The 13,074-nt window shown below is 48.9% G+C and overlaps 1 protein-coding gene across 1 annotated transcript in view; it reads left to right on the top strand.

The window, feature by feature from the left end:
• Nucleotides 1-5,966: 5,966 nt before the first annotated feature.
• The window catches only part of PPP1R13B (protein phosphatase 1 regulatory subunit 13B), a 74,409-nt gene continuing 67,301 nt past the window's right edge, over nucleotides 5,967-13,074 (top strand). The window contains exon 1 of the mRNA XM_030883218.2: nucleotides 5,967-6,217. Within this exon, the coding sequence (XP_030739078.1) occupies nucleotides 6,209-6,217 (9 nt within the window). The 5' untranslated portion in view covers nucleotides 5,967-6,208. The remainder of the gene's footprint in view (nucleotides 6,218-13,074) is intronic.

Here is a 13,074-nt window from a genome sequence, read left to right as displayed (position 1 = left end):
TGAGGGTGGTTCCTGTTGCTGTGGGGCTGGGGCAGAAAAGGGATGGGGTAGGCAGCAGTCAGGGATGGTGGGCAGAGAAGGGGAGAGGCCGGGCCATGCCTGACGCCTGCCTGGAGTGCTGGATGAAAGGCTGGGTGGGGAGCGGGTTCAGCCTGGTCAGAGGCAGGGGAGTCCTGAAATGTGGCCCTTCGGGGACCACGTGGCCAAGCAGGACGTCAGCACTGGACCCACTAGCTCCTGCTTGCTAAGTATGCCCGAGGCTCTGTGGGCACCAGACAGCCTCGCTTGAACCCCAGCCCCCAGCACTGGGCAGAAGCCTGGGGGCCGTCCCAGGTCCTTCCTTCTCAAGCCCCACCCCTTAAAAGCACATTCCAAATGGGACCCCTTCCCTGCATCCACCACCTACACCTCAGTCCCCCTAAGGGGCCTCCTTCCCCCACTCTTGCCACACGCCAGCCAGCCTCCCCATGGTGGCCACTGGGCATTGGAAAACACACATCTGGTCTCTCTACCTGCCCAGAATAAAATGCAGGCTCCTGGCCCACAAACCCAAACCTGAAGTCACCTCCCTCCATTCTCCCCTGCTGTGCCTGCTGAGCCCCCAGGGCTGCCCCCAGAGCTGCCCTCAGCTCATTCCTTTCTTACCTGTTCTCCCTCCTCCTTCACGTACCCCTCCTCGGGAGCCCCAGAAGGTGCCTCCTCAGTATTCAAGTCCCATCTCAAATGTCACCTTCTCCTGGCAAAAGCAGTTATCTCTGTCACATTGATCTGGTTTACTGCGTTTGTTGTATATGCTTACCAGCATTTGAAGAGTTATTTTATTTGCTTGCGTTCTTGTTTATCATCTTCTCCCTGACCAGACTATAAGCTCCGTGAGAACAGGGACCATGTTTGTCTTACTCAAGGTTGTGTTGCCAGGGCCTGGACCCGTGCTGGGCACACTGGAGAAAGCCAGTGAACACTTATTACCTAAATGAGCCCATTGGCCCCTGGGGGAGATAGGTACGTCTCCAGACCTAAGGTAGCAGGATGTGACGAGAGAGCCAGGTCTAAGCAGTCTGGAGGAAGGTGGTAGAGGTGAGTTCTCCTGGGGGGAATCTGGAAAAACCTTGAAGAAGAGGAAGGATTTGAATTGTGACAGGAGCAGGTAGCACTTCTTGAGGAAATTGCAGAAGCATTTCTGTAGGCATAGGGTCCTGGACGAGGGGAGGGCCCAGCCTCTGGATGGCTGGGGTATAAGATCCAGGTGTGCAGGAATTCCCTGGCAGTCCAGTGGCTAGGACTCGACGCTTTCACTGCCGGGGCCCAAGTCCGATCCCTAGTTGGGGAACTAAGATCCCACAAGCTGAGTGGCCAAAAAAAAAAAAAAAAAAATTCTAGATGTGGGGTGCTGGGAGCATAGGAGATTAACCTGAAAAGGTAGAAGGTAGACAGGGCCAGGCTATGAAGTGTCTTGTTAGGGACTGAATTGTGTCCCCCCAAGATTCATATGTTGAAGTCTTAACCCCTAACACACCTCTGAATGTGACTGTATTTGGAGATAGGGCCTTTAAAGAGGTAATCAAGATTCAATGGAGGGCTTCCCTGGTGACGCAGTGGTTAAGAATCCGCCTACCAACAATGCAGGGGACACGGGTTCGATCCCTGGTCCAGAAGATCCCACATGCTGCAAAGCAACTAAGCCCGTGTGCCACAACTACTGAGCCTGTGCTTTAAAGTCCGTGAGCCACAACTACTGAAGTCCGCATGCCTAGAGCCCGTACTCCGCAAGGAGAGTAGCCACCGCAATGAGAAGCCTGCGCACTGCAACGGAGAGTAGCCCCCGCTCGCCGCCGCAACTAGAGAAGCCTGTGCACAGCAACAAAGACCCAACGCAGCCAAAAAAAAAAAAAAAAAAGATTCAATGGAGGCCATATGGATAGGCCCTAATCCAGTAGACTGATATCCTTATAAAAACAGGGTGAGACACCAGGGATGCGTGCACAAGAGAAAAGACCATGTGAAGAGCTGGCGAGAGGGCAGCCATCTGCAAGCCAAGGAGAGAGGCCTCAGAAGAACCCAACCTTGCCAACACCTTGAGCTACGACTTCCAGCCTCCAGAACTGTGAGAAAATAAATTTCTGTTGTTTAAGCCGCTCATGCTGTTATCTTTTGTTATGGCAGGCCTAGCAAACTAATACAGGTCTTAAGATTGAAATTTTAAAATTTTAAATAGTACTTTATTCACCTGGTTCAAAAATCAAACAGGAAAGGTAATAGTGACCAGGTGATCAGGTCAACCACAACAGTGAAATGGCAGGTTGATAGTATGCACCTTTGATATGATGTGATGAAAATGGCATTTTACCTCTGTGACATTCCTCCCCAAATCCCATAAACTCAATCTAATCATGAGGAAAATAGCAGCTAAATCTCAAGTGAGAAATATTCTACAAAGTACCTAACCAGTATTCCTCATTAATTGTCAAGGTCATAAAAAATAAGGAAGGTCTGGGGAAGTGTCACAGCCAAGAGGAGCCGAAGGTGACATCACTAAGTGTAATGTGGTGTCCTGGATGGGATCCTGGAACAAAGGACATTGGGCAAAACTAAGGGAATTTACCCAATGAATAAAGTATGGACTTAGTTAATAAAAATGTATCAATATTGGTTCATTAGTTTTAATGAATGTACCACACTAATATAAGATGTTAATAGTAGGGAAAATAGGGTGGAGGCTGGGGGAAGGAAGATGGGAACTCTGTATTATCTTTGCAAGTCTTCTGTAAATCTAAAACTGCTATAAAGTTTACTTTTAAAAAGCAATAGTGGGGCTTCCCTGGTGGCGCAGTGGTTGAGAGTCCGCCTGCCGATGCAGGGGACACAGGTTCACGCCCCGGTACGGGAAGATCCCACATGCCGCGGAGCGGCTGGGCCCGTGAGCCATGGCCGCTGAGCCTGCGCGTCCGGAGCCTGTGCCCCGCAACGGGAGAGGCCACAACAGTGAGAGGACCACGTACCGCAAAAAAAAAAAAAAAAAAAAAAGCAATAGTGAAAATTTGGGACTTCCCTGGTGATCCAGTGGGTAAAACTCCGCGCTCCCAATGCAGGGGGCCCGGGGTTCGATCCCTGGTTGGGGAACTAGATTCCACATGCAAGCCACAACCAAGGAGTCCGCATGCCTCAAATAAAAGACCCCGCATGCCACAACTAAGACCAGGCGCAGCCAAAATAAACATAAAATAAATAATAAATAAATAAATATTTTAAAAAAGTAATAGTGAAAATTCTTACTCTGATTTCTGTCCCTAATCCACCCAGTTCCCATTCCCATCTGCAATCATTACTTTATTAGTGTTCCTGATCATTCAAGAATTCCTTTATGCAAATATGAATCTATACTGATTTTCTCCCCAAATGGGTTTTTTATTTGCTTTAAAGAGTAATCATTTTTTTAAATATAAAATAGTTCAAACATACAAAGTAGAGAGAAAAGGACAATGTATCCCATGTACCCATCACACAGATTCAACAATTACCAAGAATTGGCCGAGCACGCATAAGCTATCCCACCTGCCTCGCTCTCCTTTGCTGAACTGTTTTGCTAGTATTCCTCTCTGAACAACCCAGACATCTTCTTAGACCACCCTAAAAACCACATCCCAGCATCAACAGTGACTCCTGAAGGGCCTCTCGTGAACTTTAATCTGGGTGATGTGGAGACACAGAGGGCTTTGCAGGGTCGGGGTGTTTGTGTGTGACCTAATTATGTCCATGTGTGGGATGGTCCAGGCGTGGAGGTCAGAGAAGGGAGGCCAATTATGTACGACCTTGGTCTGGGTACCAGGTGATGGGGCCTGATGCTTGGAGCTTGCAGCAGGATGGAGAGGAGTGGCAGCAGCTGGAGAGCCTCTGTGGCGGGCCGGTGACCAGCCTGTCTTCAGAAGGTGCCTGCCTGGAGGACAGAGAGTACCTTGGTGTGAGAGCAGGGCAGCTGCCACTGTCTGTGCCCACAGGTCCTACAGGCAAGAGTGGGAATCCAATGGCCAAGCCTCCCCTTCTCAGGAGAGTGAGCTCATTTTGACCACCTCATCCCAGGTGGCGCTTCTCTGCCGTGCCCTGGCAAAGCCTGTCCCTTGCCTGGCTTAGTGGGCCGGTACCCACTCCTTCACGACTCGTGACCATAGCATGTCAGGGCTGAAAGACCCTCAGAGATCACGGAATCTAACCCTTTCCTGGTTAGAGATGGGGAAACTGACACCCAGAGAAGAGATGCAAGTTGCTTAGGGCCACACAGGGAGTCAGAAGTAGAGCTGGAATTGGAACCCAGGTCTCTGACTTTCAACCTAGGATCTCCCGTTACCTAGAGCTTCCTCTTCTCTCCAAACCCTGCTCCCAGGAGAGATGTGTCATTAGCCATCGAGGCCCAGTGTGTATAAATTTTAAAATCCCTGCATAATCCCTCTCTCAGGGGATTACCTGGGATACATGTATATACTAAGCCTGCTTGCTAATGATAGCGTAACTACAGAAAACTACTATTTATGGAGCAGCTCCCATGGGCCACAAACTGCTAAATCTCCCTAAATATGAGGCAGGTGTTATGATTCCTGTAATTTCCCATTACAGAGATGGGCAAATTGAGATACAGAGAGAAGATGTAGCTTGTCTAAGATCATACTGTGAGGGTGTGGCCGAGGCAGTGTCTGTCTAACTGGAAAGTCCTACACTCTCAACCACTAACCCCCTTGGCCAAGAGGAGTATGGTGTTGCTCTCTGGCCTCTTTGTCCCTCAGCCCCACCCAGCAGCCTCAGGCCCCTCAAAGGAGCAGACAGGCTAGGGATGGACTCTGACCACCACCTGCTGTCATCTCTAAGTAGCTGAGCCCTTCCCAAGGTGGGTTTGGGGCCATAAACAGACCCCTATGCTCCGGATGCTCAAGGAAGTTTTAGAGCTGCCTGTGGAGTGCATCAGTTACCATCTCATCTCTCTCAGGGTTCCAGTGAGTGGTACAGTGTGGAGGGCACAGAAAGGATGCCTGCCCATTGGCCGGCCTTCACTGAGAGTCTGCTCAGCCCCTGCCCTGGCCTCTGTTACTCGGGCGCTCAGACCTGAGTGGGTGGCGTCACGGGAGAGAGGGCTGTAAAGAGAGACCCGGACCCTGGAGAGAAGGACTGGGCGCTGCCCGGAGACGTCTGAGCATCGAAGGATGCTGGTACAGGTGCGCACAGGCATTCTAGGCCGGGGGTATCGCCTGTGTGAAGGGCCAAGGCTGAAGAGCGGTCACGTGCCCGGGAAGGTCGGCTGGCCGTAGGGAAAGGGCAGCGGGAGTCGCAGAACACGCGGGGAGGTAGTGGTGTCGGGGAACAGGTGCCCAGGGACCGAGCGCCACGCCGGTTCGTGGGTTCATCTTGAGCAATGCGGAGCCGGGTCACTTGCATGGTTTGGGGCGCACCTACACCCTTCCAATTCGGCCCCTGACCTGCAGCCCCACCGGGCGCCGGGAGCCGGGGGTCAGGACGCGGTCAAAGGCGGGCGCGCGCGCCGTCGCCACGGGATGCGCCCCGCCCCCTCTGGCCTCCCTGAGTTGGGGTTCGAGTCTCGGCCCTACCGTGACCCGCTGCGGTGCCCCGGCCGGACCCTTCCTTCTTTGGACCTCGGTTTTCTCATGCCCGACGTCTCCGAGGGTCCGGGATCTTGGCCCCGCACGGCCTGGAGCCCACAGGCCGTCACGCCGGGCGGGGCAGCGGTCCAGCTTCCGCAGCACTCCCGCCCCTCCCCCGCCCGCCCGCCCGCGGGAGCGCGGACGCGCTCGTACCTGGCCGCGGCCGGGAGCGAGGTTGGGCGGGCGGGGCAGAGATGCCCCACCCCCGGACCCGCCCCCAGCACAGTCGGGCCAATCGGAGGGGGCGGCTGGCCCCGTGTGGGGCGACGCGCTGGGGGCAGGGCCTGCGGGGGCTGAGGGGAGTCCGCGGGCTGGCGGCGGGAGGCGGTCGGGCGGAGGTGGTGGCGACGACGACCGGTCCTGAGACAGCGACGCAGCGAGCCGGCGGCCACGACAGGGCCGGCCAGGCTCCGCAGCCCGCTGCAGCCGCCGCCTCGCCGTGAGGGCCCGAGAGCGCGGCGGCGGGCGCGCGGCCTGTGAAGGCGGCCGGAGCGGCGGGCGCGGCGCGGCGCGACGCCGAGCGTCCTGTCAGGCGGCGGAGGGCGCCGCGGACCCGCGCCGCGATGATGCCGGTGGGTGCGGGCGGCGGCGGTTTCCTCCGCGGGCGGCTGGCCAAGCCTCCTTCCTCCCGCGGCTCCCGGCCCTCGGTGCCCGCGCGAGCCCGGCGGGCCGGGCGGGCGGGGAAGGAAGTGGCCTGGCGGGCGCGCCCGGCCCCGGCGCCCCCCGGGCGGGCAGGTGGGGCGGCGCCGGCTGTCAGCGAGGGCTGAGCCGGCGTCCGGGGGTCCTTGGTCCGGGGGTCGCTTCGGGGTCCGGGTGCGGGGGCCGGCGTGGTCGGGGGTAGGTCCGGGCGGGGGTCCCGGGCCGGCGCCCCCTCCCTTGGCCGCGGCGCGGCCCTTCCTGCCGAGCCTCCCCGGCCGCACTGCCCGGGAGGGGAAGCCGGAGGTGAAATTGGAGCCGGTCGGTTTTCCCCGTGCGTCCCGGCGGGGGGTCGGACGGGGAGGCAGGGGTGTCGTTTGGCGCTCGCCCCGTTTCGGGGTCTCGAGGCGCCTCTGCCCCCCGCCTGAAATGGGCCGGTGTCGTATTTGGTGTCGGCAGTGTGGGCACCCCCGTGTGGTGTTCCCACGCTAGAAACCCACATTTCTCCGTAGCCCTTTCCTGATTCTGGAATCCTGTTGTATTATATTTAGGAATTTACTTTACATTCCTTACTTAGGAATGGATTTAGAGAGCCGTTTTAGGAATTCCCTTTCACCGTGCCTTCGAGATTTGTACGTTTTGCGTTAACTGGCCTGTTGTCAGTGTGCTTTGAAGGTTGAACTAGGTTCGTTTGTGGTGGTGCCGCCTTTGTCCTGCCCTCAAGGATGCGTTGTACTAGGAAGAAGACAGTGCTCATTAAATTTGCCATTCTCCTACCTGACCTTTTCCTTTACCTGTAATCTAAATAGCAGTGGGTGCTGAATTATAATTTTTTCATCTGGCTTTTTGTGAAGTAAATGTCATGACTTGTGAAAAAAATGAAGGGCTGGTGGTACCCTGTTGGATGTATTGGTTTTCTGAGTGCCTGTATATTAAGTAAAATTCTCAAACACATTTATAGTAAAGTAACAACAAAATCGTTCTTTTAGCCTACAATTTCTACATTGAAAATCACATTTCAGAAGGAAAGTACCGTTTCTCTGCATTTTCTGCTTGAATACTGTTATTCTGCTATGCCTGCACCCAAGGACATTTAGATCAGAATTTTTTTTCCCTGATCTTTCAAGTCATTTCCTGTCTCTTGATAATCTCTTCTCCCCTTTTTGAACTGATTCCAACACACCGTGTTTGCAGAGTCTTAAGGTTTGACCTAGTTGATCCTTAGATCCTTCTTTGGCATCAGAGCTTGTTGTATTTTTAAACGTTTGGTTTTAAATGAGTGATTGTCTTGTAATGGAAGGAGAACTGGATGAGCCTCAGAAGAACCAGAATCAAGTACTGGTTCTGCTACTTTTTAGCAATGTGACCTTGAACAAGTCAAGGTCTCCAAGCCTGGAATTACCTCTAAAGCAGGGATAAAAACATCCCAATATCTGAGGGCTGTCCTGAGGATCAAAAAGGATGATGTGTCCAATAGTGCTTGTCAAACAGAATGCCCTGCAAATATTTTTTATGGTTAATATGGCTCTGAATTGTCAATTTCTAATTTTAACATCTGCAAGATAAGGCATTTGGAAACAATTCCCTCCCTATTTCTCACTGGCTAGATTTGGAAAAGGCACTATGGTGTTTTGGAATTTTGAAACCACTTTTAGTTAAATCCTGTAACAGTTGATGCCATAGTAATATTGAAGGATATCTATAAAATTTTGACTGGTTTCATCATTGTATGATGTTTCATTTTAAATACCCTGTTAAGAAATTTGGCTTACATTTTCCATATGGTACACTCAGACATTTTACTTCTATTCCTCACATAGTTAGAATTTCTAGTCTGAACCTTACCAGGTTTCCTTTTTACGATGTTTGCTTAGCTGGCAATTGGGAAATTTCTTTATGATACTCATAATAATCAAATGTTGTTTTTAAAAAACAGGCCTACTATTTAAAACACACTGCTTTTATTTTTAAATGCCTTCTAGAAACAGATGGTATTTCTCTTAGTCCCTCTTTTGTGGTCTTTACTTTGTATTTCCTTCTTGTTCCCTAAAAGTACGACTTTTAGGATTGAGTCCTTCCTCTATAAATGTAGTTGGCGTTGGTTGTAAATTTAATAGAAGTTTTAAGAACACGCCATTCTTACTTGATACTATCTTAAACTATGTATCCAAGGTATAAATGAGATTTTTTCTTTATTATATATTTGGTGTTCATCATCATCGTCATGAATCATCAAAGGAGGGTTAGATCGCATTTTGCATAGTTTGTATAGAGTAGCACTACCCAATAGGAATGTAATGAGTGACACAAATGGGACTTAAGTTTTTCTAGTAATTGGTATTATTATTATTATTATTTGCGGTACGCGGGCCTCTCACTGCTGAGGCCTCTCCCGTTGCGGAGCACAGGCTCCGGACGCGCAGGCTCAATGGCCATGGCTCACGGGCCCAGCCGCTCCGTGGCATGTGGGATCTTCCCAGACCGGGGCACGAACCCGCGTCCCCTGCATCGGCAGGTGGACTCTCAACCACTGCGCCACCAGGGAAGCCCTTGGTATTATTTTTAATAGTATCTTTTATTAACTCAGTATATCAAAAATATTATCATTTTAACATGTAATCAGTATGAAAAATTTACTAATGGATATTTTACTTTTTTTTGGTACTAAGTCATTGAAAGCCAGTGTGAATCCAGTAAAGTTTTACATATATAGCACACCTCATTTCAGATTAGGACATTTCAAGTGCCCAGTAGCTACATGTAGCTGGTGGCTACTCTATTGAACAACACAGGTTTAGAGTATATTCTACTTATTTGAGAGTCTGTAATAACTTTTAATTGATCAGATGGCTTACTGCAGCACCCAGTCTCTCAGCTGTTGGAAATAAGTATCTGGCTGTGTTCTCATCTGACACAATAATGTCTTTGTAGAAATGTTCAATTTGCCTGTTACACAAAGTTTCATGATTGTCTACTTTTAAACAAAGCTGTATTTTGGAATTTTCCCTTATTAAAATATTATGGCATTTTAGTATTTGTGGTCATTCACCTTTTTTCAGTGGGTGACATTTTAAAACTGTTTTCCCAAGGAAAAAAGAGGGCTATACTTTAAAGATTACTCGTTGGCTGGTCCCTAAAGTCTAGACCTGAAATCATTTAGGCCATACCTAAACAGATTTGATAGAAATAAGAATTTTTTTAAAAACTAAATTTATTTATTTATTTTTGTCTGCGTTGGGTCTTTGTTGCTGCACGCGGGCTTTCTCTAGTTGAGGCGAGCGGGAGCTACTCTTCATTATGGTGTGCAGGCTTCTCATTGCGGTGGCCTTTCACCGCATGCGGAGCATGGGCTCTAGGCGTTCAGGCTTCAGTAGTTGTGGCATGTGGGCTCAGTAGTTGTGGCTCACAGGCTCTAGAACACAGGCTCAGTAGTTGTGGCGCACAGGCTTAGTTGCTCCGCGGCATGTGGGATCTTCCCGGACCAGGGCTCAAACCCGTGTCCCCTGCATTGGCAGGCGGATTCTTAACCACTGTGCCACCAGGGAGGTCCTGCTTAATCATTAAGTCATTTGATAGGCTTGAATTTACAGGCTAACTCAGTAAACAAAACACAGGACTAGAGAAGATTTTTTTTTTAACTGGTTTCTTTAAGACAAAATTACGAACATAATATTACCATTTAAAATAATAAAACTATTTCTAGCCTTTGGAGTGCCCAAAAAATTCACAAAAGGAAAAGCAGAGCTTCGCTCATACAAAGATGTGTATATAAAAGATTTTATTGGGCTTCTCTGGTGGCGCAGTGGTTGAGAGTCCACCTGCCGTTGCAGGGGACACGGGTTTGTGCCCCGGTCCGGGAAGATCCCACATGCCGCGGAGCGGCTGGGCCCGTGAGCCATGGCTGCTGGGCCTGCGCGTCCGGAGCCTGTGCTCCGCAACGGGAGAGGCCACAGCAGTGAGAGGCCCACGTACCGCAAAAAAAAAAAAAAAAAGATTTTATTAGTACAGTTTTATTGAAATAAAGACTAGTCTATAGGGATAACTCTTCTGAAGACTACAGTATTAAGTACAGCAACAAAGTTTTTTTTTTGTTGTTGTTGTTGTTGTTTTTTTAGCGGCACTTGGGCCTCTCACTGTTGGGGCCTCTCCCGTTGCGGAGCACAGGCTCCGGACGCGCAGGCTCAGCGGCCATGGCTCACGGGCCCAGCCGCTCTGCAGCATGTGGGATCTTCCCGGACCGGGGCACAAACCCGTGTCCCCTGCATCGGCAGGCGGACTCCCAACCACTGCGCCACCGGGGAAGCCCGACAACTCTATTTTAAATGTAAATGTGTTAAATGTCTCTTTTTTTTCTCAGCGTCCTACTTTGAAAAGTTTATGCCAGCATATATGCCTAAGAGTTACTTAGAATTTTTAGCATGATAGAAACTTAAAATATCACCAGGTTACTGTATTGAAGTTATATAACTGGTTGTCAACATGCATTTTTGTGTGTTTGCACAGATGGGCAGTAACTTCCCAGCAAATTTTGGTGGGATTTTGATGCCTTGAAGTGCTGTTGCCATAGTTATTTCACAAAATACGGTTCTAGGGCTGAACAGAGGAATGGTGGTAATCAGGTTCTATTGTGACACTTTCTTGGCTCGATTGCTTTGTTTTATTTCACTGCAAAGATAGCCGTATGACTGTTGTTCACACTAATTGGTAAGCAAAAGCTGCTGTTACTAGATTTTGTAAAATAAAAATCTTTGCATGGTGACATCATACAGAACAATAAAAGACTGGAAAATGAGGTAGTTTTGATTAAAATTAATAAGAGACATTCGAAATGTTAGTGTCTAATTCAGAACAGGGTCTTGCTAGGAGTATTGTTAAGTGTGTCTAGAGAAAATGTTAACTGAAGTTTTGGCAGCATCATGATTTATAACATATGTTGTGATTGCAGTCATAGTAGGTCAAGCAAATGCAAAGGCCCTGTGGTAGGAGTGTGCCCAACATTCTGGAGAAACAAAAGGAGGCCTTTGTGGCTGGAGCAGAGTATGTGGGGGGGCGGGGCGCGAGAGTGGAGAAGATGAAGTCAGGAAGGTAATGGTGGTGAGCGGATGAGTTAGGATCTTAAAGGGCCTTTTAAGGGCCTTATAGAGGACGTGGAAAGAAATTTCTTTTGGAAGAAATGAAACACAGTGGTTTACTTATTGTATCATAAGTAGCTCTGAATAGCAGGCATTGCCCAGGTGACTTCACTGTAGCAGAGTATGGGCCCTGGTGTCAGTTGGCTGAAGTGTGGATTCTGACATCACCGTTTATTGGCTCTCTGACCCTGGGTAAAGTTACTTGATTCCTCAGTTCTTTGTCTTTAAACTGAGGATAATAATAATAGTAACCTTAGGGTTGTTAGGAGGATCAGATGGATTATTACAGCAAAAGGTGCCTGTTGTGTGGTAAATGCAAATGTTAGTTATATGTAATAAGTTTCATTTCCTCTGGAAAGCTTTCCCATCTTTGCCTTGGCCAAATACACCAGTAGAGGCCTTCAACCTGGTGTGCCTTTTTTTTTTTAAAGATATAATTCACATACCATAAAATTTACCTTTTAAGGTGTACAATTTAGTGGTTTTCAGTGTATTTACAAGATTGTACAACCTTTGCCACTATTTGATTCCAGAACATTTTGCCTGGTCTACCTTTGCAATACTTGTAGTGCAGTCTTAAACATTTGTTTGTGTGACTGGTAAATGTCTTTCTTGTCCTAGACTGTAATTTTCATGGCAGCAGGAGCTGTCTCTTTTTATTTGCTATTTACCACCAGTGCCTGTCCCAGTGACTGGCCACATAGTTGGTGTTGGTGACGATTTTTTGAATGAAAGAAGGTATGATGTGGAGAGTAGTGTCAGACCCCATTGTGAAGAGGTGTGTGTGTGTTCTAATGGGGTTCGCACTTGATCCCGTGGGTGATCAGAAACCACCAAACGTTTTTAAGAAGTGGAATGATGCAGTCAAATTTGTATGGTAGAGGGAGAATTCTGGAGCCAAGGCCGGGGGATGGACTGTGGAGGAAGGGAAATTAAAAAGAAACAGGAAGAACAGTTAGGAGACCAGCTGGTGCAGGTCAGACTTGACATGAAGGTCAAGGGAAAGAGCCAGTCAATAGGAGGTAAAATAGATGATGGAGTGAGAGGGTGTGTGAGAGTGTGCGTACATGTGAGTGTGTGTACTGACGTGTAAGTGTGTGTGATTAACAGGAAGGAAGTACAGTGGCTGGAGTTGAGGATAACAGGTTTATTGCTTCAGCAGCCGGGCTTGTCTTTCCTGTAACCAAGATAGAGAACACGTGAGAAGGAATGGGTTTAGAGGGCTGTAAGGGGATGAATGAGGTTTATTTTGGGTGTGTTGAGCTTGAGATGCCTGCTATATCCTGCCTGAAAGATGTTACTCTTAAATCTTAAGGTAAAATAAACATATTGAGTTAAAAAAATCATTTGCCCTATATTAAGTGATTTTTAATGTTGTGTTTTTGGTGTTCTAGATTACTGCCTGGGCATTTGTGGCATGCCACACACATGTGTCATCCCTTGTACTTGTCATTTTGCCTGATCAGCCCCACCCAGAGCCCCCGCTAGACCCAGCTTCATGGGACAGTGGCTGGCCTGGGCCTCCTCCATCTTTGTGGAGTATATATGCACACTTTTTATAGCAGTGTAATCTGTGTCTCTGTATTGATAGTTTGTATTTTGCTTTTTGCTCTATTGCATGCTTATAGTTCTATCTCATGGCAGTCTTGAAAATAACATCA

This window comes from Globicephala melas, chromosome 2 (genome assembly GCF_963455315.2).
Source record: "Globicephala melas chromosome 2, mGloMel1.2, whole genome shotgun sequence".
In the NCBI taxonomy this organism is placed as follows: domain Eukaryota; kingdom Metazoa; phylum Chordata; class Mammalia; order Artiodactyla; family Delphinidae; genus Globicephala; species Globicephala melas.
Note: the sequence above shows the minus strand (reverse complement) of the source record. Positions and strands in the feature narration are given on the sequence as shown.